This window comes from Podarcis bocagei (assembly GCF_964188305.1).
Source record: "Podarcis bocagei genome assembly, chromosome: 6".
In the NCBI taxonomy this organism is placed as follows: domain Eukaryota; kingdom Metazoa; phylum Chordata; class Lepidosauria; order Squamata; family Lacertidae; genus Podarcis; species Podarcis bocagei.
The window spans coordinates 33,029,226-33,053,428 of record NC_138130.1 but is presented as its reverse complement, the minus strand read 5'-3'; the positions used below and the strand labels follow the sequence as shown (position 1 = coordinate 33,053,428).

The 24,203-nt window shown below is 44.4% G+C and overlaps 1 protein-coding gene across 3 annotated transcripts in view; it reads left to right on the top strand.

Annotated features, from left to right (window-relative positions):
• Positions 1 to 2,864: 2,864 nt before the first annotated feature.
• ATP10A (ATPase phospholipid transporting 10A (putative)) overlaps positions 2,865 to 24,203 on the top strand; it is a 148,088-nt gene continuing 126,749 nt past the window's right edge. The window contains exons 1-2 of one of the 3 annotated variants that reach the window (XM_081197537.1): positions 2,865 to 3,012; positions 3,519 to 3,624. In XM_081197537.1, coding sequence (XP_081053663.1) covers positions 3,578 to 3,624 — 47 coding nt within the window. In that variant the 5' untranslated portion in view covers positions 2,865 to 3,012; positions 3,519 to 3,577. Of the gene's footprint in view, positions 3,013 to 3,518; positions 3,625 to 20,115; positions 20,442 to 20,725; positions 21,166 to 24,203 lie in introns of those variants that run through there. The other 2 variants (XM_081197536.1, XM_081197535.1) reach the window with 2 other exon arrangements.

Here is a 24,203-nt window from a genome sequence, read left to right as displayed (position 1 = left end):
ATTTGTGGGCAGGGGACCAAGGCCCCCAATACTGAGGAGCCCCCAAACAGATTGGCCTCCCACCTGCAAACACATCCTCTGTGCTCCCCATCCCCCACTGCTGATGGGCCAGCGCTTGTGTGCTGGGGGGGGAGGGGAGGGCATAGATGGTGATCTTTACTCTCTGTGCTCTCCAGCCCCTGTCGCCGGCAGGGCACCATGGGGATCTCTCTGGGGCCATCTGCCTTGTATACACCCCAGATTGCATGCCTGGTGCAACAGCCATCCTGGCACCCCCCACCAAGTGCATGGCATCGTGCAAATGATATCACGCAACACTGGGGCCCCCCAATGGGGAGGCAAGTTGGTACCCCAGTTTGTTTGTTTGTTTGTTTGTTAGCTCTTACACATGACCATGCACTTCAATTACAATTATTTCCAGAGGGATAACCATCTTAATCTGTCGCAGCACAAACAACAAAGAGTTTTGTGGCACCCTAAACGAGAACAACTTTATACAGTCGTACCTCGGAAGTCGAACGGAATCTGTTCCGGAAGTATGTTCAACTTCCAAAACATTCGGAAACCAAAGTGCAGCTTCTGATTGGCTGCAGGAAGCACCTTCAGCCAATCAGAAGCCACGGAAGCCCTGTCGGATGTTTGGGTTCCAAAGAACGCTCATAAACCGGAACACTTACTTCCGGGTTTGCGGCATTCAGGAGCCAAAACGTCCGAGTACCAAGGCATTTGGGATCTAAGGTACAACTGTACCGACATAAACTTTTGTGGGCTACAGAAAATGGATTGTAAGGCCAGAATGCATTTTTTCATCCTTAAATTAATTTCTGACTTATTTATAAGGGTCCCGTCCCACCCGTCCCCGTGTGTAGATTCACCGTCAGGTGCAGGTCAGCAATAAAACATCCAGTGTCGTTAACTCTTTTTTTCAAAGGAACCAAAACAGTGCGAGCCTAGAGATTGCAGCAATTCTTCCCAGTGGGTCTTGCGCCAGTGAGGCAGTTACGAGGACTGAAGGTCTCCACCTTTCCACCATTATGACTCCTCCCCTGGGTCCTTCCCCAGCAACTTGAGGCACCTTGGTTTTGTCTCTCTTTCCTCCACCCTCTTCATTCCTCTCTGTGTTCTGGGAGGCTGTAGGGAGAAAAGCTGGTCATAGCAGGAGGGGGAGACCCCCTGGATTCTTCAGAACCCTGCCCCCACTCCTCTCCAGCCTCTGCTTCCACCTCTGAGTCTGAACTGCTCTCTGCCACAGCCTCTTCCTGCTCATTAGACCCTATGTCCTTTTCAGCTTCCTCCTCCCAGTCTGCTCCCTCTTCTCCCTCTGACCACTTAGCATCGTCCCACCACCAATCCCCTGGCTCTGAGCCTTCTTCCCCCGGGGGTTTCCTTGGGGTTTCCCCAGCTGGTGCCTCACCACTCCTCTGCACCCAGCCAGTCCATGATGACAGACATCAGTCCACTGTGATGACAAACCAAGGACTGCTGCTCTGCAAATGTGTTTCTTTGGTTAGAGTTGGTGGCAAGTTTGGATGGATGTGTCATCAGTTCATTCGGAGTGCATACTATTTTAGGTTTCTTAGGGAAGTAAACACGCGTGTACCAAGTGTATTGAGCTCCAAACATGGTGAGACCATTCTACTGATGAAATTAGGCAGGTTGATAAGAAGGTTCCTAAGAACTCTTGTGTAAGCTTTATGGGTAACTGGCCTGGATGAGATGCTTCATATGTAGGAACTTTATGAGTTCCTTGGAAGAAGAACAGAGTATCTATAATAAACAAAATGTGGGATAGACTGAGGCTATGCTAATGTCAAAGTCCAAGACAAAATGTTGACAGATGGCGGTGGTTGTCCCACACATCATATTATGCTTTCTTTTATAAGGGAGGTATTTTGCTGTGCATCCAATTTGGCATTAAAATACTACATTGGAAGCAAGAAGCGCTGCTGGAAATATAAACCCAAATCTAATTGCAGGGGATGTTATATAAAGCACCCTGCATTTATAAATGTGTAGGACTGTCTCATGAAAATCAGAGCAAGCGGTCAGGCTAATCAGCGATTATAATAAATTGCATGTCTTCCAGAAGCAATTAGGGAAATTAAATTTTAATAAACAAATAAGCGCCAAAGTCCATACTTGCTTATGGTTCCTAATGAATTTTAGATGAACAAGGACTAACTGATGATTAAACTATGGATGAGCTTGTACTGGATTTAGGCATCTTACACAAAAGTTACATTAAAAAAAAATCAAATCAATGTACTTGCATTTCTTTCCTAAGTGTATTTTGTATTCCTGAATTCAGTCAGCCAACCCAATTTATTTGTTAGGCTTCATACACACCATACATTTAAAGCACATTATTTCCCCCCAAAAAGGCTTTTTCATTTTTAGAAAAGGGATGCTGCACTAGATGGGACCTTTGGAGTGATCCAGCAGTACTACTGAATAAATTTGCTGTAATTAAAAGTGGTGTTCAAACGTGCAGGAAACAACGAAATGTATTTCTTTGTCCATTCGTTTTTTAAAAATCTTGCTAGTTCATTCCTTTGGGATTGGCAGTTTGGAATGTTTACTTCCACACCTTGAATCCAAACTTCCCCAGAGCTTACGTCTAACAAAGAAGTGTCCTTTTCAAGTTCAAGAGTCATACTGGTACTCGGAAGCTTACTGCCTCCAAGCGATATATAAACTGTTGAAAGAAATAAAATTCCACTTTCTCTGAATATACAGTCGGTCTTGGTAAAGGAGAAAACGGAATTCCCTGAAACTTCCGGTTGCTAGATGTTCCAAACAGCCAGTACCCTGGAGTTATGATTTGTGTTGTTCTGAGCATTCAACGCAAGCTGCATTCTAACTGCCTCAGAACTCCAAGGGGCAGTTGCTTCAGTGACCAGCTCAGACCAGCTTCCGTCTTCTCAGGTCTTCTCTGAGGTCAGACACACGTAAGAAAGACCTGGAAAAAGTCCTTGCGTACCAGAGAGTGGTTGAAGAACCAATATCATGTAGGTACATATATTCAATGGTCCACCAACATAGCAGTGTTTCATTAGATAAGAACGAGTTGACTTTAATTTCCTTTTGTCCTGTCTGAATAATGGAGAGGGAAGGGAAAATAAGATGCAGAGGAGGAGAGGATTAGACAAAGCCCTCCTTATCTGCATGAAGGGGGTCCATGCAACAAAAGAGGTTGTGAAGTCGTGCAGTTTTTTTCTGCCTCAGGTGTCTGAGCAAAGTGTCTACATCTGCATAAACCTGCAGAAAGGGCTTTGGCCCTACACTAGTCCGTGTGCATAAGCTTCACTGAAAAACTGAGGAAATGTGATTCCTGGCACCTGTGATTGCAGATGCAGCAGACTTTCCCATTCCTACGTCTCAAAGTGGGAAATGTAGAATTTGCCCTAGAATCATGGCATTTTGGCTGCGCATCATTATTTGCTCAGACTTTAGGGGATGTCCACAAGACATTGTACCTGAGTATCTAACTGTTGTCTTTTGTCTTTGTTTTTCTCCAGCATGCCTTCAGTTGCCTGCCTTGCCTGTACTCAAGCGAAAGCACCACCCCAGGCAGATTATGGCTCCCTTCCTGTACGGTTGCTGTGCAGGGCATCTTACTTCCAAGTAGGTGCCTTTGTCTTGGCTCTTTTTGGCTGTCTTATGTGCATCTGCTCCACACCCGGTGTCCAATGGAGAATGTTGACAGCATCATGGGAGGCAGCAGACCTGGCTTTGCAGGGATTGGGCTCTGGGTTGCCTGTTCTGCTCATAGAATTTCTATATTTTTTTTCCAAGTGATTTTTTATTGTTTTCCTTACATATTCTTTTCCAACAAATTGTAATAGCACCATACATTCCCTTTGACTCTGCCGAGTCACGACCCCCCTCCCTCCCCACAACTGGTATATTTATCCTCTTTCCATCACACACATCCTTCTCATATTAGTACTATTATACATTGGAGGTATTATGTCAATCCTGCTAGTGTCTTGACCTCTTTACAATTCTTCTTTAAATATTCAATAAATTTACTCCAGTTATTTTGGTATCTTTGATCTCCCTGACAGTTTGGCAAGTTCTGCATATTCTGTCAACTTCACCTGCCACTCCTGTATAGTTGGTATATCTTGTACTTTCCATCTTTGGGCCAGAAGGGTCCTCGCGGCAGCTGTAGCATACATGAACAAATTTTGATCTTCTATTTTAATTTCTGTTCCTATTAAGCCTAATAGACACGCTTCCGGTCTTTTGGGGAAAGTATATCTAAATATTTTTTTGAGTTCATTATAAATTGATTCCCAAAATTTTTTTACCTTATCGCAGGTCCACCACATATGGAAATAGTCCCCATCTGCCTTTTTGCATTTCCAACACTTTCTTTCTTTTTTCCTATACATTTTAGCTAATTTTACTGGCGTCAAATGCCATCTATACATCGTTAGCAAGTTTTCCTTTAAAGCCATGCATCCTGTGAATCTCAAACCCTCCTTCCATAATCTTTTCCATGCATCCAATTCAATGTTATGCCCAATATCAATTGCCCATTTTATCATTGATTCCTTTACTTCTTCGTCTTTTGTATACCATTCTAGCAATAAACTATACATTCTTGATAAAATTTTGTCTTTACAGTCTATTAACTCGATTTGGAATTTCGATTTTTTATCTTCGAACCCATTGTCTTCCTTTAATAAGTCACTGATCTGATGTTTTGCAGCCACCCTGTTAACATCTTTTCAATTTGGTCATATGGTTTGAGCTTTCTATTAAGAAGATAAATGTTTTGTGCACAGCATTAGCTGATGATGAGTCCCTTCCCTCTGAAATAGTTATTGCTCAGGACTTCATGCCATTAGCCTTCATTGTGAATGCGGTGACCGTGTTTTGAATGGCCTTTCCATTATATAACATTTCCAAGCCTGGAAAACATGGAGATTTTATATTTATCTTTTTCCCCATAAGAGTCATTCTGGACTTAGCTGCAGGAACATTTGTGCTCATTTTCATTTCCTGGAATATGTATTCCATCCTAGCGAAGGAAGGAATGAAGCTCCCTGATGTTTTGGGATTGCCTCTCGTTCCAAAAGAGCAATGCGTTGGAGCTGCTATTTATGTGGGGGTCATTGCTGCAGGTTCACAGCTCTTAAGTGGAATGCTTGTTCTTGGTGAAAAATATTTCTGGAGATTCAGGGAAAGAGTCACTTCCAGGGAAGAAATTGTTACTGATCCTGAAATTGTGGAAAGCGAGAGCCCAGCTCTGAGGCTAAAGTGTAGGGAGGATGCCTCTACTATGAAACATAAGTGTGAAGATCAACCCACTACTTTATAGAAGGCATATGAAAATAGAATCTATGCCAAGCCCATCAGGCATGTGGCTAAGAATGGCTCCAACCCTGGAACTGACTTTTTTAAATGCTGGCATGTGACATTGTGTAGATTTATTATCAAATTTGTTGATTTTATCTATGGGTTGGCAAACTAACGACCGCAGGCCGGATCAGGCCCAATTGCCTTCTAAATCCGGCCTGTAGACGGTCTGGGAATCGCCATGTGGATTACCAGCGCATGCGTTCTTTCCCTCTCCCTCACATGGTGCCGCCGCCGCCTCCTCCTCCCTCCCTCCTCCTAGCTTCTCCCCACCCTGCCTAGAGGAGGAAGGGGGCTGGGCTTTGTTGGTGACAGCCCCTCTCCAGAGCCCTTTCGTGCACCGCTCATCATCCCTCTGCCGCCGCCACCACCAGCCCCTGCCGCACACAAAACACAGGAGCCACAGTTTGCTGAGCACCCCTCTCGAGTTGCCGCCATTTAAAGCAGTCCCTCTTCAGAGCCCTTTTGCGCGCCACTCATCATCCCTCATTCATCTCCCCCAAAAAAATATAGTTCGGCCCCCCACAAGCTCTGAGGGACAGTGGACCAGCCCACTGCTGAAAAAGTTTGAGGACCCCTGGTTTTATCTTGACTTGTGAATATTTTGTTTGAATTTTTGTTTTACACTGAATGCTGTTACATTTCGCCCTGGGATGGCTGCAACATAGGATAAGCTATAAATAGGGAAAATACATGAAAAATGCCAAATTATTATATCTAGATATTAATTTCATGCTATATCATTTTTAGCAATAAGAAGAATGCTATCTCATTGCACACTTCCGCAGGACTGCTTATTTTGCTGCAAGCTATATGTCTATTGTGCTTTACATTTCAAATTTTCTGCATTTCAGGAACTCTTTGTGCATTGTCTTGTGTATGCCATGGAACATGTGCAAATCGCAAAAGGTTCTACGGCATGCTTGTGTGTGTGTGTGTGCAGTCAATTTCACAGAGAGTACTGGCCAAGCATTTGAGGGTCTCTGGTGCCACTCCCAGCCTTGAAGAGCGTGTTCAATGATAAGGAATACTCCATTTCAGAGGTCCAAAGTGACCTCAGCCTCTTCTATCTTTTGAGGCCCCTAGGCACAATTAAAAAATGAAAATGATGCCACACAAAAACAAAATAGGGCACACACAAAAGGAGTGATATATAATTTTATATGATGAAATATCAGTGAACACACACACAAAAAAAACCCAAGTCTTTTACCAAATCACATCTCTCGTTTGCTCAAATTTGCAACTCTCGGGTCTTGAGAAAGCATCATCTAGTACAGGTGCCCGATCTAGTATTTTGAAGGTCTCCTATCTACTATTAATAAGATCCTGCACCAGTCTGAATCTGAAAGTTAAGTGGAGGCAAATGTTAACTTAGTGTATGTAGCTGGAATAATGGGATTGCAACTGCAAAATTGGTTACAGTGGTACCTCGGGTTACATATGCTTCAGGTTACATACGCTTTAGGTTACAGACTTTGCTAACCCAGAAATAGTACCTCGGGTTAAGAACTTTGCTTCAGGATAAGAACAGAAATCGTGCTCCGGCGGTGCAGCAGCAGCAGGAGGCCCCATTAGCTAAAGTGGTGCTTCAGGTTAAGAACAGTTTCAGGTTAAGAATGGACCTCCAGAATGAATTACCGTATTTTTTGCCCTATAGGACGCACTTTTTCCCCTCCAAAAATGAAGGGGAAATGTGTGTGCGTACTATGGGGCGAATGCAGGCTTGGGTGCGCACTGACCCCGCTCGCTCTCCAGGCTTCAGGAAGACCGGTGTGACTTCGGCCAGTCTCCCGAGGGTTGCGCAGAGCTGCCTGCAGTCCCGGACTTCGCGCAGCTTTGCGCCACCCTAGGGAGCCCGGCACGAAGTTGCGCCAGGCTCCCAAGGGCTGCGCAGAGCTGCCTGCATTCTGAAGCCTGGGGCGCGCTGAAGAGCGCGCCCAGGCTTCGCGCAGCTCTCCGCAAGCCTGGGGAGACCGGCGCGACTTCCCGCCAGGCTCCCTAGGCTTGCAGATAGCAGGCTGTTCTTGGGGCTGGGGTCAGTGGAAGCTGATTTCTGTAAAATGCTCTATTTGTTGAACTTAATGCCTATTCCGCTACAGTGCCTTTATTCAAATAGTTCGGATACATGTTGGAAATGAGTTGCTCTGGAGCAGATTTTCAACCATGTTGGTGGGAATGTGTTCAAATGAAACCACATTGGATTCAGATGAATAGCATAATAGAATAGCAAAATCTTGGGCGATGGAGTATATCTGTTGTATCATCTGTTTTTCTGCTTGGGTATGTAAAAATACAGCTCCAACTAATGTTTACATTCAGCTAGGAAATGTACTAATTAGTGTCGCTGTCACATTTAGCCTTGCCAAACTAGGAGGAGTATAGCATCACCTTCAGGGGAAACAGAGTGAGTTAAAGCACGTCGGAGCAAAACGTTTTACATAAAAAGAGGAAAGAGGGACTTGTCCCTGCAGTCTTTTTTCTGGTAAAGTTTTGAGCCATATTTTCCTTGGGGAAAGCAAACAACCTCTCCTCTTGAATGCAGTGGGACATATGAAGCAATATTTTTCACAAACAGCACTGTGCCGTGTTAGAAAGCTTCATCCTAAAGAAATGCTTTTGTCTCCTTCAGTGGGTTGTTTAGACTGTAAACATCTTCATGCCATTAGTGACAGTGATGGAAAATGAAGATGATGTGCTGGGAGTTGTATCCAATTATATAAAATTAATTTTAAAATACAAAATTATAAAACATACCACACAATTTATCACAAATACATTCTTATTGGACTTCCATCAGCTCCTCTGATAATCCTCCGTCTTAGTCACTTCTTACGCATTTCCTAACTTAATATTGCCTTATATTAATAACATATCCTATCTCCTTTTTCATTTTTACACTATTTCTAATATTAATTCTTCACAGAGCTTCTTGCAAACCTACAAACGTTGTCTGGTCGTCGCAAATACTTTTCAAATAGTCTTTAAATTTACTCCAGTCCTCAGTGAACTTCTGGTCCCGCCGGTTTCAGATCCTTCTTGTTAATTTGTCAAGTTCCACATAGTCCATTAATTTCATTCTCCATTCTTCCAATGCTGGTAATTCTTGTTTCCATTTTTGGGCCAATAATATTCTTGCTGCTGTTATTGCATATAAAAAAAACTTACATTCCTTTTTATTTATATCACTTCCCACAATGCCTAAGAGAAATGCTTCTGGTTTCTTTATAAATGTATATTTTTAATTCATTATATACCATCTGCCAGAAGCATTTCACCTTTTTACGCTCCCACCACATGTGATAAAATGTTCCCTCTTTTTCTTTACATTTCCAGCATTTATTACTTACTTTATACATTTTTGCTAACTTCACTGGTGTAATGTACCATCTATACATCATTTTCATCACATTCTCTGAGTTGTATCCAATTCTTGGGTGTGGAAGATTCAGTGGGAAAGTAGTGCATCCTCCAACAGAGACAGCTAAAGAAGTTGAAAAAGAGTGTTCCAGGAAACACTGTGCAATCTTTCCCTAGAAGCCTCTTCATGTCCATACGGCCTTCTCTGCAATCTTCATGTTTGAGGAAAGATTATGGCCAAGGTCTTATAGATAGCCTTGCTTCCACCTTCTATCCCCACCCCTATTAGTCCCTTGAGCTCATTCCACAGAATTCCACTGAAATGTTTTTTGCAATGCTCTTTATTTTTTCTCTGGAAATCCTTGTATGGCAGATTTGCTGGTTTTCTGCTTATTGGTCCGCAATTATCCAGTTACCATGCATGCAGCATGGATTAACGAGACATGAGTGAAAATCCAGATATTGAGATGTCTTATCCGACTTTCTAAATAAGAGGAAGGGCTACAGATGGGGGGAAGATAAATAGACCAGCAGTGTAAAGCGTGGGAATGTTGTAGATAGTAGGAGAGGATATATTGATTAAATATTATCCTTCCTCACTCACGCTAGTCAGCTAGTAGCAGAGCTCATTCCCTTGCACATTACTGGAAGCTAGTTGATGGATTCCTTAGAACTATTTGAGTTATGCAATCCAGTCTGGCTTTTCCAGATTAGATTGTTCCTGGAAAATCCCCTTTAGTTCCTGTCAGGGAACTGACATCGGAGCGAGAGGCGAAGGGGAGGCTCCCAGATGATGCTGGCGAAGGACCCAGCAGCAGGGGGAGAAACAGCTCAGTAGAGGGGGAAGCCAATCAGCGCAACACCAGGGATAAAGGGGGGCAGACGGGGGAATTGGAGAGAGGGCTCCAGGACTCTTCACTGGACATCAGTGAGGAGAGCCCAGGTCCTCCACTACCCACGCCTTCCCTGCGCAGAAGACTCCCGCGCAGTGAGAGGAGAAGGAGACTGGGTGTCAAACAACTTTTATGCTGGAAGAGGTTCAAGAAACGCCCACTGACGGATTCTGCCAGTGACTGAGGCAGCCACGATGAGAAGGGGCTGTGCAGTCAGAAAGGTTTAACAAGGCAAATTAACCGAGAAAGGCACCAGTTTACGCACAAGTAACTCATACCTATTACAGTTCCCTCTTAGAAACAATAATGACACAGCATATACTTCTTTTAAAAGTAATGATAAGGTTTACTTACACTCAGTTCACAGTATGATCCTGAAGGCAGGCTTTACCTTGTAGTTACAGTTACAGAGAAAAGTGTGGGCTCATCTTCTCGTGAAGGGTGAGCTCATGTGCTGAGAGACAGTACACAGCAAAAGGCATCATCAGAGGCAAGAGTGTGAGAGCAAGAGAGAGATGGCTGTGTGACTAGCCCCTTTCTAGGGTCTGCCAGGGTCACGCCCATCTACCTGGTCACATGCAGGGGGAGGATGCTCCAGACCAGGTGTGTCAGGAAGTCCTCCCGGATGGAGCAACATTCCCCTGTGTGTCCACTCTGGGCAAACAGGAAATGTTGTATTTGACTGCTTCTTTGATGTTACATCCCACATAAAGAACGCTTCAACTCTTTACATGTCTGTCTAAAAGAATATTAGGGGACGGGGTTCAGTGGCGACTGGGGCCCATTGAAACTGGTGGGGCGGAAAGCAGAGAATCCAACAATAGCGGGAAGCAGAGCCAATGACAGGCAGAGCCAGCTAATGCTAATTTTGACCTCACTTCCCAGCCTCCCAGCTGAGACTAAGAAAGAGGAAGCTGAGAGCCAGAGCTATCCCTGACTGGATGTAAGAACACTGCTGTAGCAATGGGCAGATTGTGCTGGTCAAATATAGTCCAGACTTTTTCTTCAGATGAAACTCACCAGAACTCGGGTTCGGCACCCCTCAGGTGGGTGCCATTGCCACTGTAAGAGAATAAGGGAAGCGTTCATGGTGAGTTCCAGCACCTCTTTTTCTAGGAAAATAGCACTAAATACAGTAAGTCCATAACTTATGTGAGGGTTACGTTCCAGGGATTGTGCCTAAAGCCAACATTGCAGATAGTCAAAGCCCGTTGGGTTCAATGGTGGGTGGGATTGCCAAAGTCATCCCCCCAAAAAATACCTCCTTTATGACCCTTTAAAAATGTTATTTTATTTATTTGCCACACGCATAAAGCTGAATGCGCACAACTTAAATGTGTGTAAGTTGCAGGCTTACTGTATATAAAACTGGCTGGGTATATAATATATTGGGGGGGGGGTAGTGAATGGGGCATGATAATATTTTTCAAGTAGCTGCAACCATATAATGCATTTATCCCTTATCAACTTTCAAAACATACAGGCAGTCATTAAAAAGTTCAAGAGATTCTTCTTGTAGCTCATACATCTGCTCCAGAAATTGATAAATAATAGTAATTTAATACAGTACTTGGGAAAGGTGTTAATATGCAGTTAAGATGTTTATTGCATGTTTATTTGGAAATCCCCAGGGTATTCCAGGAAAGTGTAAACCGGATTGCAGCCTTGAATACAGCCTTGAATCAATGTTAGATGAACTGGCAAATTTAAACTTACAAGGAAAAGGAGACAGGCCATTCCTTTGCAATGTCACCTCATCTCCCATGAGCCCACATTTCTGTAGACATGTAAAAACAGCAACAACAGGAGGTATAAGTTTCCCACACTTCCTGTCTACCCCCTCTACACAAGTTCCAACACCTAAAGCTTTTATAAATTGGGTCTTTGTAGAGGCTCTGTTATGTAACTTTGGTGTAGAAAATTAAGTGGAATTTCAAGTTTGAAACAGTCCCTTAATGCTGTTACTTCCAATGGATTTGAAAAGCTAATTTACAGTGATAAATTTCTAGCCACTGCCTCGAGTGGCTCCAGGGAGTGTGGCATTGTTAAGTGGGCAGGTCCTTTTGTTCTGAAACAAACAGTGCTGTGGTACATAAAGGATTTGGGGCAGATATGGTAATTGAGCTGTCTGTGAGGCCTCTGCAGATAAGTGGGAAAGGAAAAGATTGAGGATGCATCTGATAGCCCAAAGGTTTAAAGGAAATTAGATGTATATGAATTTGTTACCGTTTAAAAAACCACAAACCAATGTTAGATGAATAGTTTGCCTGAACAGCTTTGTGCCAACTGTGGCAGACCTATGCACATTGCACACTGAACACAGGGACTTACTTCCGAGTAAGCATGCTTCACCACAACATTGCACCCGGTTTAAACATACATTCAGGGCAACTCACTTAATGAGCATCCACTCTGACAGGTTTTCAGGGAGGTTAGACAACGTTGGCCGTTCACTGAACAGCCATTCTGGCTGGTTGCGGGGAAGTTAGACGACACTGAGTTAAGCAAGTTCCAAGGGCATTTTCCTTGTTGCTTTCCTTTTTGCCCAAAAGTCGGTATTGGGGAAGCGGGTTTATTGTGCCAGACCTCCCAGTTGACTGCAATTGTGCAACATGCTTTTGCTGCAATCTGATTGAATCACATGAGGAAATAGCAGCGATATAGAACAGTCTCTCTAATCTAACCTGAAAGAAGCTAGCGTATCCTATTTTCTGTTTCTCCAGAAGGGCTGAAACGGACGTGATGCAGAAAGAAAGATCTCACCCTCTTATCAGGGCTGCTGGTTTTGACTGGAGCAACAGCCATGAGGGAGGTGTGGGGTTGGGTTCGTTCTTTTCCCCATTGTAAAGTGCTCCCCGCCAAATCTGCTATTAAACCTGCTATGGGAGAAAAGGGTAACTTTATATCCCTCCCCCAAGTTGGTCTAAGAGCAACTGGGGGAATTCAGATCAGGGGGAAAGGGTTACACATCACCTCCCTCAGCACCATGACTCTCGTAAAAATCAAACCCTCCCACATCTCATTTGAAGTATAGAGCGGAAAAACCGGAAGATCTTATCACAGCTCTCTCTCTTGCATCAAAATCTGTTTTGGCTCTGAGTCATATTTTGGAGGGGAAATCCAGAGGATTTAAACCATTACTTCCCCCCATTCACTAACTAACGGCATTAAGTGTTTTTCTTTGCAGTAGTTGGTTACACACAGATCTTTGAGGACTGTCAGTAGCAGTTACTGTATTTTTTGCTCTATAAGATTCACTTTTTCCCTCCTAAAAAGTAAGGGGAAATGTGTGTGCATCTTATGGAGCGAATGCAGGCTGCACAGCTATCCCAGAAGCCAGAACAGCAAGAGGGATTGCTGGTTTCACTGCGCAGCGATCCCTCTTGCTGTTCTGGCTTCTGAGAGTCAGAATTTTTTTCCTCTTGTTTTCCTCCTCCAAAAACTAGGTCCGTCTTGTGGTCTGGTGCGTCTTATACAGCGAAAAATACGGTAATCTTATTCCGGGGGAATCCTTTTATCACCTCATATTGTGCTTTTAATTATTTTGTTTTTTGTTTGTAGCATTGTATTATTTCATAAGCTCCAACATTTATCTGATGAAAATAGGGACACCTTATATAATAATAATAATAATAATAATAATAATAATAATAATAATAATAATAATAGATATAAATGCCCCAACCATCTGACTGGGTTTGCCCTAGCCACCCTGGGTGGCTTCCAACATATATAAAAACATAATAAAACATTAAACATTAAAGAAACTTCCCTATACAGGGCTGCCTTCCAAGGTTGCATAGTCACTTATCTCCTTGGCTCAGTGGGACCACATAACTCCATACCCTCCCTCATTTCTCCAATGAAAATAGCGACGTCCTAAGGGAAAGCGGGATATTCCGGGATCAAATCAGAAACAAGGACGGCCTCTGTAAATCCAGGAATGCCCCTGGAAAATAGGGACACTTAGAGGGTCTGTGTTTTACTATTGCTTTGAGTTGCTTGTGTAAAGTGATTAATAAACTTAATAAAGAATAAAACCCTGCTACTATTACAACTACCATTAATAGTAATCATAATGTGAAAGCATATCTCTGTGAGAGGAGACAAATTCCCCTTTCATATAGCAATAAGAACCCTATAACCAGCAAATATAGTGGATAGTAAGTTTTCACTGTCATAAACTCTGACCTTGCTCGTTCCAAGCATGGAGATTCACTGACACTGCAATGTATATGCATTTGCTAAGTCTATACCCTTCCCTTGTCCCATATGTGCCGTTCTGTAATACTCATTACCCAAGGCAAAACTGAGAGGCTATTAAAAAGTTGTCTTTTGAGAGGCTATTAAATGCCCAGGTTATGGTATAAACAAGAAAAGCTTTGGATTTCATACCATACTCAGGCCATGCGATATATCATCATAATCCTCATAGCCACCTTTCAGGAGGGGGTGAACATTTAGGGAGCAACCTGTGTCCTCTAATGAACAATGAACAGTCAAGACTTCTCAACAAAGATGTGGATTCGGGCATTTCATGGATTGACTTAAGGTTGCAATTCAATTCACGCTTCTCTGGGAGTAAGCCCCCAATTGAATGTTGTAGGACTTATTTCTGAGTAAACATCTCAACTGTGGTGTTGATGTTCTGATTTAATGGGAACCTAGAGTCGGAGAACGAAAACTTGTACAAGTGACATAGTCATCTGAACCCATATATATATATACAGTGGTGCCCTGCAAGTTGAATGCCTCGCAAGATGAAAAACTCGCTAGACAAAAGAGTTTTCCGTTTTGGAGGTGCTTCGCAAAACGAATTTCCTATGGGCTTGCTTCGCAAGACGACAATGTCTTGTGAGTTCCTGCTGTTTTTTTTCCCTCCCCCCCCTTTTTCTAAGCCGCTAAGCCGCTTATCAGCTGATACGATCAGCAGATAAGCCGCTAATAGCGCTAATCCGCTAATCCGTCAATGGGCTTGCTTCGCAAGACGAAAAAACCGCTAGACGAAGAGAATCACAGAACGGATTCTTTTCGTCTTGCGAGGCACCACTGTATATATATATATATATATATATATATATGAATGAAAAGAAGAGGAGCAGGTTTGCTCAAGTGTGTTGCAGGTAGTAATGCTGTTTGTAATGAAGTGAGAGCAGTAGTTTACTTGCTCGAATTATCAAATAAGAAAGTTTTGAGAATTTAAATTCTAGATTAAAAATGATTACGTAATTGAGAAGGGGATTGTAACCAAAACACTGGGGACTAATTTGAATGGTAGAGTGTCTGGTATCTGGTGGGCAATCTCATCCTTTATTTCCACTCTGTGGCTGCAGACCAAAGTACAGTGGTACCTCGGGTTAAGTGCTTAATTCGTTCCAGAGGTCCGTTCTTAACCTGAAACTGTTCTTAACCTGAAGCACCACTTTAGCTAATGGGGCCTCCTGCTGCTGCCGTGCCGCCGGAGCACGATTTCTGTTCTCATCCTGAAGCAAAGTTCTTAACCTGAAGCACTATTTCTGGGTTAGTAGAGTTTGTAACCTGAAGCGTATGTAACCTGAAGCGTATGTAACCCAAGGTACCACTGTACTCGTCAGGAGAGCTATGAGATCCAGGTGAGGGTCAGATGCCTTGTCAATCCCAGCAGGTATATAACAGGAAGACCTGGCCTACCCAGGCCACAAAAGGTTTACAAAGTTCAGTTATTGCAAAAGTTTTTCAGTGTTAATTTTATGCATTTTTTAAAATCACCATGGTATTTAACAATAGTATCATATGTTCTTTAAAGGAGAAATTGTGAATTTCAGAAGTTTAAATAGCCGTCATCATCCTTGGCTTCACTCAGTTTTGTTTATAACACTCTTCCATTTTCTTCTAGTTGTGAGGGTGGGGGCCTCACAAGAGAGTAGCCTAGGGCCTTTCTTCATCTAAATCCGGCCCTACTGTCCATGCTGGAATATTAAGGAACAATAGGCTATAATAGGACTGATGAACAACCAGCCCACATATCAATCTATGGTGTTTAGTTCAATGACCTGTTTCTCTGTAATGTGTTTTTTGAGGACTTTTGGAATAATAATGATTGCAATTAGACAAGCTCCTTGTTGTTGTTGTTTTATTGCATGTCATTATTTATCTTCATTTCAGCTGGCGAAAACCTACCCATGTCACCTTAGATTGTTCTCTTCTCAGATTTCAAATAATGAGGTTTTATATTACCCTTTCCCAATCTTATATGCAAAAACTTCCTGCCCACATACTTCCTGTGTGCCCTTCGTCCTACGCATAAGATTTATTATTGCCTGTTAACAATGGAAGCTGTTAAGTGCAGGCTTTAAAACAACCATTTTAAGTTGGGTCAAAATACCCATGGCTTCTAGCAGAATGAATTTACTGTCTTTTGCATAAATGGAACACCCTCCCATCAGATGTCAAGGAAATAAACAACTAATTGACTTTTAGAAGACACCTGAAGGCAGCCCTGTTTAGGGAACTTTTTAATGATTGATCTTTTATCGTGTTTTTAGTATTCTGCTGGCAGCAGCTCAGAGTGGCTGGGGAAACCCAGCCAGAGGGGCTGGTTATAAATTTATGATGATGATGATGATGATGATGATGATGATGATGTCAGAGGGAAAGAGCTGAGAGTTTCCAAAGGGAGTTAACAGAAACTGAAGAGAGGCAACTTTGGATACTGTGGCCGGGAGATCTTGTACAGTATCATGCATGAATTTAAATACAGTAGTACCTTGGGTTACATACGCTTCAGGTTACAGACTTCACTAACCCAGAAATAGTGCTTCAGGTTAAGAACTTTGCTTCAGGATAAGAACAGAAATCATGCTCCGGCGGCGCAGCAGCAGCAGGAGGCCCCATTAGCTAAAGTGGTGCTTCAGGTTAAGAACAGTTTCAGGTTAAGAACAGACCTCCGGAATGAATTAAGTACTTAACCCGAGGTACTACTGTACACGAATTGGGCCAGGAAAGATAAGCACCCTGGGAACATAGGGTCTTAATTGTGCATTAAATCCTATATTTGAGAAGTCAGCAAGGGAAAGGTATCCAGCTGGAACTCACCAGATCTCAGTTCTGGCACCTCTCAGGAGGGGGGTGGGGTGCAGTGCCACTACAGTCATACCTTGGATCCTGAATGCCTTGGAAGTCTAACCTTTTGGCTCCCGAACGCTGCAAACCCAGAAGTGAGTGTTCTGGTTTGCAAACAATCTTTGGAACCCGAATGTCTGATGCGCCTTCCGCGGCTTCCAATTGGCTGCAAGAGCTTCCTGCAGCCAATCGGAAGCCGCGCCTTGGTTTCCGAACGTTTTGGAAGTCGAATGGATTCCGTTCAACTTCTGAGGTATGACTGTATAAGAGAACAAGCATTCATGGTGAGTTCCGGAACCTCTTTTTTCGAGAAAAATAGCAGTGTGTGTGTGTGTGTCTAGGGAGAAAGGAAAGTTCTTTTCTTTTTGTCACCACTGCAGAATCAAACCATCAACCAGAGAAACAATACACAAAGATATTCTCTTGCATATGGCCGGGGAAAATTAATGGACGTTGCATAAGGACCCAGCTGCACCTCTTGGGAGCTCCTTTCATTCAGCTGGACCTTGAGAAGGGGGGGAAAAAGCACAGCGAGTTAAAGACATATAGATGTTTTCAAGCAGCGAAACAAAGAAATCAATAAGAGAGGGTCCTAAGGGCTTTGTTCCGGGTAAATTCTGAACATACTTGGTTTTTGTCAAACCAGCATGCTAAACCCCGGGTGGCCTCTGGTATATTTGATGAAATGGTGCTGATTTGTCAGCAGATTGCCCAGTTCTTTTAAATACTTCCTTAGGAGCCTCCGAATGGGATCAGGATTATAACACTAGGGGAGGGGGAATAAACCTTTTCCTCTGAGCCAGGTTGCCTGTCTGCCCCCTTCCACTTACAGTTTGTCCCAGGAAGGAAAAGTACCCAATTTTTTCTCCACAGGGCAAACAGCACCTTGGCATTTAGATGGGGATTACTGTACAGGGGGAAAATAGTCAAGTCCCTTCTCCAGTGCTGTGGTTCTATCCAGTTTTAAAACACTAGCTGCTGTTTTCTTTTTTTAAATAACTTTTCAGAAACAAAACAGAACACATAGCTTAGTTGGTAGAACATGAGACTCTTGTAATCTCAGGTTGTGGGTTCGAGTCCCTGTTGGGCAAAAGATTGCTGCATTGGACTAGAGGACCCTCAGGGTCCCTTGCAACTCTACCATTCTCCGATTCTACCTTAAAACACCAAAGAGGTTTGATATAATTCTATGATTCTACAATTCTATATATAACAACTAAAAGGAAGACTATACCACTCAATTCCCGGAGGGGGGAGGGAGTGGCGAGGAAGCAAAACCAAGCCAGATCATAGAATCTGTCAAAGAAGTGTATTTGCATAAAACTCCATGAGTGACAGGTGGTCTATATCCATGTTCCTTCACTGCAGGGTAAGACATAAAACTTGACCAAAGGGGATAAAACTTGTCTCACTGTTTACCTTCGCTACATCCTTGTACATGTCCAGTCATTATTAATTTTTTGCATAAGAGCCAAATTCCAGAAGCGGTTAAATCTGTATTCAGGAGTTTGGCTGTTGTAATCTTAACGGCAGTTGTAAGGTGAATGATAAGTTCTTTGTGACTAAGGGCCTGAGCTTCCAAGTTTAAAATGGAGAGAAGTACAGTGGTACCTCGGGTTACAGACACTTCAGGTTACATACGCTTCAGGTTACAGACTTCGCTAACCCAGAAATAGTACCTCAGGTTAAGAACTTTGCTTCAGGATGAGAACAGAAATCGCGGGGCGGCAGCAGCGGGAGGCCCCATTAGCTAAAGTGGTGCTTCAGGTTAAGAACAGTTTCAGGTTAAGAACGGACCTCCGGAACGAATTAAGTACTTAACCTGAGGTACCACTGTACAATTTTAGGGCCAGGCAATCATGCTTTAGTTTGTTCTCATGCCTGCTTCCTGAAAAACTATGAACACAAATTTATATATGGGTTTAAAAAGCACAACATGTGCATAGAAGAACCACAATTTCCACAGTTTCTCCAACCATTGGAAAACTGATCTGAGTAATTTTACTTAGCAAAAGAGGATGTATGTACAAGTGGTGTGGAGAACCTTTATTGAGTTTTTGCAGGGGAGGCATGCGCAGGATTGTGCCCATTTAAAACGATCGCCTCGCCTCTCCCAAGCAATTGACGCCTCTCTCCATATATATATATATATATATATATATACACACACACACACACACACACACACACACACACACGCCGAAAAGCAACAAAGAAAAAGTGTTAAAACAAAACAAACCCAAAAACCAACCACCACCCCACGACTGTTCATAAGTGGAAGGAATGCGGTGTGGCAAGTTCAAGGGTGGGGAGAGAGAGAGGCCATCATCCCTGGAAATGCCATTTTAAACAGCTTTTAAACAGGATCCCTTCCCCTCCGTCCTGAGGGATACTGGAGATAGTCCTGGGGCAACCCCTGCCTGCCGTGCAGTATTGGTGGGCAAAGAAACCTCTTTAACCGATTGAGACACAGAGGTAACAGTTGGAAGGAACCCCCGAGGGTCATCTAGCCCAACCCCCTGCAATGCAGAAATAATATATCTGTGTAGACACTCTTGATATATACTCTATATACACACTTTCCTTCTGTCTCTAGCTCAGGGGTCAGCAACCTTTTTCAGCCATGGGCTGGTCCACCGTCCTTCAGACCATGTGGTGGGCCGGACTATTTTTTTTGGGGGGGGGGGGATGAACGAATTCCCATGCCCAACAAATAACCCAGAGATGCATTTTAAATAAAAGGACACATTCTACTCATGTAAAAACATGCGGATTCCCTGTCCGCTGGCAGGATAGAGAAGACGATTGGGCCGCATCCAGCCCCCCCGGGCCTTAGGTTGCCTACCCCTGCTCTAGACGCACCATCTCTAGTCTATACTCTCCCTACCAGGGTTTCCCAAACTTGGGTCTCCAGCTGTTTTAAGGGGACTACTATTCCCATCATCCCTGACCACTGGTTCTGCTAGCTAGGGATGATGGGAGTTGTAGTCCAAACAAAGCTGGAGACTGGAAGTTGGGAAATCCTTCTCTACACTCTGTGTGTGTGTGTGTGTGTGTGAGAGAGAGAGAGAGAGAGAGAGAGAGAGAGAGAGAGAGAGAGAGAGAGAGAGAGATCTAGGGTAGCCCCATGAAGCAGCCCTCGTACAGCAGGACTTACGCGGCAGCCCCATGGGATCGAACCAACGTAGGATCGAATCGCACGTGGTGCGCGGAGTTCCCATGCGCACAGCCACGCTGCACCCGCCTCAACTTCATATATTTATTTTTTCCGCCTCCGTGGGTTGTTTTTTTTGGGGGGTGGGGGGGTGAGTACTGGGATTATCCCCTCGGCCTTGTCAGCCTCCTCCTCCTCCCGCTCCCCCCCATCTCTTTCCAGGAAGTTTCGCGGAACCTCCCCCGCGCGCCACGCGGTATGAGTGCAACTTTCTCTTCCCCTCCCCGCGCGCCCCGCCAGCCGCTTCCCTCCCGTAAGCAAGAGCCCCTGTTCTTCGCGGCGGAGCGGAAACGAAAGCTAGCCGTGGGCTGGTGAGAAACGACGTGCAAAGTAAGACAAGGACTACTTTGTGCGAGTCCTCCTCCTCCTCCTCTTCCTGCAACTCCTCCTCGCCCGGGAGTCACTGGCAAGGCAGCGGGGGGAAGTTTGAAGGAGAGGGAAAGTGGAAGAAGAAGAAGAAGAAAAAGAGAGCATCTTCCTAGATTCGGAGGGGAGAGGCAGAAAGAGTGAGATCCCTATTCCAAACAAAAGTTTCTAGATGGGAGGGTTCAAGGGAGCTGGAGGGAGGATCCTCACCTCTCTCTTAGCTTGGAGGGGAGGGGAGAAAGAAAATAAGGGCATGAGTAAGTTTTCAAAAAGATGATCACATCTTGCAAAGGAGGGAGAGAGGGCTGGCTGCTTTCTCCATGTGGAAAGTGCGGGAAAAGTTCTAACTTTGCGCTCTCTCTCTCTCTCTCTCTCTCTCTCTCTCTCCGTTGTGGGGTTGTTTTTTGGGGGTGGGGTGGATTAGACCATGACACAAGGCGGAGGTGGAAGGGAGTCTTCTCCAGAGCAGAGGGAGGAAAAAGAAAGGAAGAAGAGGAGAAGGAAGAAGAAGAAAGATGCAGGCAAGACACGGAGGGTATGTTCCAACTTGCTGGCACCTTGGCCCGAAGCGGAGAACCCCCCTCCTCCCCCAGCCGACAACAGGCTGAAGACCACCAAATACACGGCTCTGTCCTTCCTGCCCAAAAACCTCTTTGAGCAGTTCCATCGCCTGGCCAACGTCTACTTCGTCTTCATCGCCCTGCTCAACTTTGTGCCGGCTGTCAACGCCTTCCAGCCTGAGCTGGCCTTAGCCCCCGTCCTCTTCATCCTGGCGGTCACCGCGGTCAAGGACTTGTGGGAAGACTACAGCCGGTACCGCTCCGACCAAGAGATCAACCACATGGAGTGCCTGGTCTACTGCAGGTAACTGGAAAGGGTTTTTTTGTGGTGGGGGGCAGACACTCTGCCTGTTCCTGATGGTGGCGGTAGTGGCATGTAGATGTGGAAAGGGCAGCCCCACGTGTGGAGGTTTGTGGCTGCGCTTGTGGGCCCCGCTGGCGGGGAAATTGCGCCAGGAGAAAACAGGGCATTCCGCTGCTACGGGAAATGGAGCTTTAGATATTGTTTTTGATAGTTGAAAAGGTTTCTCGTTCTGAACCTACAGCTGCCCCAACTAACCGTTCTCTGCAGCGTGCAGGTGGCCTTACCCGCCTCTGACTTCCTATTTCCTTTGGCATAATAAAACAAAGTGATAAAATAAGAGATTTATTGCTATGACAGTGCTTTTCTCGCCTAGGTGTCTGGTGTCTGCTTAGTTTCCTTTTCTTCGCATTATTTTTTTCTCTCGTTCCGTTCCCCTCTCCTGCACACGTGTGTGCCTTGATCTGCTTTCTATGGAACCGACGTATTGTAGGCTTTCTTCCATAAACCGTCTTACTGCGGAAGAGTGGTCCCGCTTGAGGGTTTGGTTGGAGGCTGGAGTAGTTCTGCCTTTCTGTGGTTGTGTACATGCTTTTGGGTGAGTTGGCGGGATTTATCCTAGCCAGCAAGCCCAGCGAGGCTTTCTTCTGAGTGAATGTGCTTTGGGTCACACTGTTTTGACCAGGGTTGAAAAATCCTGTCAAATGTAATGTCTGCACAAACTCGCTATGCAAGCCTTCACTGACCTGGTGGAAAAGGCCTACAGGTCAGTGGCAGGCAGTGTTCGAAATTAGCCAGGTGCATTTTGGCCCTGGCTTTCGGCTACTTGCGACCAAGTGAAGATGCCTGGGTGCCAGGATAGTGCCTGACATCTCCACCACCTGGAAGTGCGTGCCTGGATCATTGGATCTGGACTGTTTTCACGCACTTAATACCCCATCCTGTACCCCATCCTCTTTGTTATATTTTACCTGCAGAATCAGAATGAATTTCAGGAACCAAAATGCTTTTTCTGCGTGGCCGGAGCAGGAGCGGTGAACAATGTCATACTTAATCGTTATCACTTGCCTTACCCCACCCACAGTTGTGAAGAATATACTTAATGTTATGAATGGTCCGTGTCACTGTTAAGAAAAAGAGGCAGGAATAGCCCAGTGTTTATGTGGACTGTCCCTGGATCAAATGCCTTTTCTTCTTCGAGTTCTCAAAAGTTCTTAACCTAGCTCAAGGTTGTCATCTGAACTAGCCAGATGTTGAACTGAGAAGCACATAGTCCATCGTTTGAAAAATAAGACTTTAGAACCGTCTTGCCCCCAAATGGCAACTAGACATCCCATTTTGGCGACTGCAACTGTGGTCTAAGGAGCCTTTTGGTACCTAGCTTATATACCTGAGTTTCTAAAACTGGTTGCAGGACGGCTGCTTTGCAGTCAAAACACCCCAGCATTTCCAAGTGACACTGGAAATGTCCCCCATCTGAAACCCTTTTTTTTTAAAAAAAAAATTTAATCATTTTTTCTGAAACCCTTGATAGCTCCTGTCAGTCAATAGAGACCATCCTGAGCTGGAAAGACAGAGGATCTGACTTGGTTTAAGGCAGGCTCCACTGTTCCTAAGTCTCACTGACTCCATGTGCAAGCAGAAAAACAGCATTAGATTGCACATTTCCCCAAATGTGTCCTTGACTGCCCTCCTACGTTAGATACCCTCAGCCAGTGACTTGCTTTTATGTGAAATACCTAATGCTCCTAAAATACTTTCCCTGCTAATTTTAGAAATGGGAAAAATCAATTTTCAATCCATCATGAACTCTTAATGTTATTTATGTACGATTTTCATAGCACTATTTGATTGACTTTAAATTACCTAACCAACTACCATATTATTAAATTGCTGGCGTGCGGGGCGCAGTATAGATCTGTTGTCAGTGCAGTCTCGTGCGAGATGAAATTAACTTTATTCCCGAATAGCAAATGCATTGTTTCGTTCATACATCTTGGAGATTACTTCTTTGCAGAAAATGGTTATATTTATAGCAGTACAGTAATTCTGCCCTAGTAATTTGAAACCTCATTACAGCAATATGCAGTTAAATCTTCGCTGACCAGACAGAAAAGGATAGAGATTCCTATTTTTCAATTATAGGGTGTACGGCTTAGGGAAATGTGAATTAGCGAAGTTTTGCTGCACTTGCCTCTCTCACTGCCAATTCAGATGTGGCTGTACGTCTCTTGATGCTGTTTTGTTTAATGACTTGTAGGCAAAAGTGTGGACAGAGAAGACTTCTTTGGAAAATGTTGGCCTGGTGCAGACATCACATTCCTGGGCCTAAGCAGCCATGAGTTATTGAGTTATTGATGCACCATGTGTCTTTGCAGTCCCTTCCCCTCCTTTCCTTTTTGTGCTCTGCCAAATAGAAGACTTCTGAATTTGTTAAACTGTGATTTGCTCTGGTGCCTGAATTAGGGAAACTGTGGTTTGGGCACTCTGTACTAGGGCTGGGCAATATCTGGTTTTCAACATCACAATATATCACCAGCTAAATATCATGATATATCGCAATATATGTCTGCAGCAGTGGAGGGCCTTAAAATATAAGGAAATACAGTGGTACCTCGGGTTAAGTACTTACCGTATTTTTCGCTCTATAGGACGCACCTTTTCCCCTCCAAAAATGAAGGGGAAATATGTGTGCGTCCTATGGAGCGGATGCAGGCTTTCGCTGAAGCCTGGAGAGTGAGAGAAGGGTTGGTGTGCACCGACCCCTCTCGCTTTCCAGGCTTCAGGAAGCTATCTGCAAGCCTTCATGGGAGTTCCCGCTGGGCTCAGAAGGCTTGCGGATAGCAGGCAGCAGCCCGAATCCCGGGGAGCGCAGCGCTGCGCACCCCGGGCTTTGGGCAGCTATCCGCAAGCCTTCGGAGCCCGGCAGGAGTCCCCCCCCCCAGCCCCAAAGAGCAAAGAAGCCAAGACAGCCAGCAGGATCCATTCCGCTGGCTGTCTTGGCTTCCTCTCTAGCCACGCGCAACCTCTCCAGCCGTGAG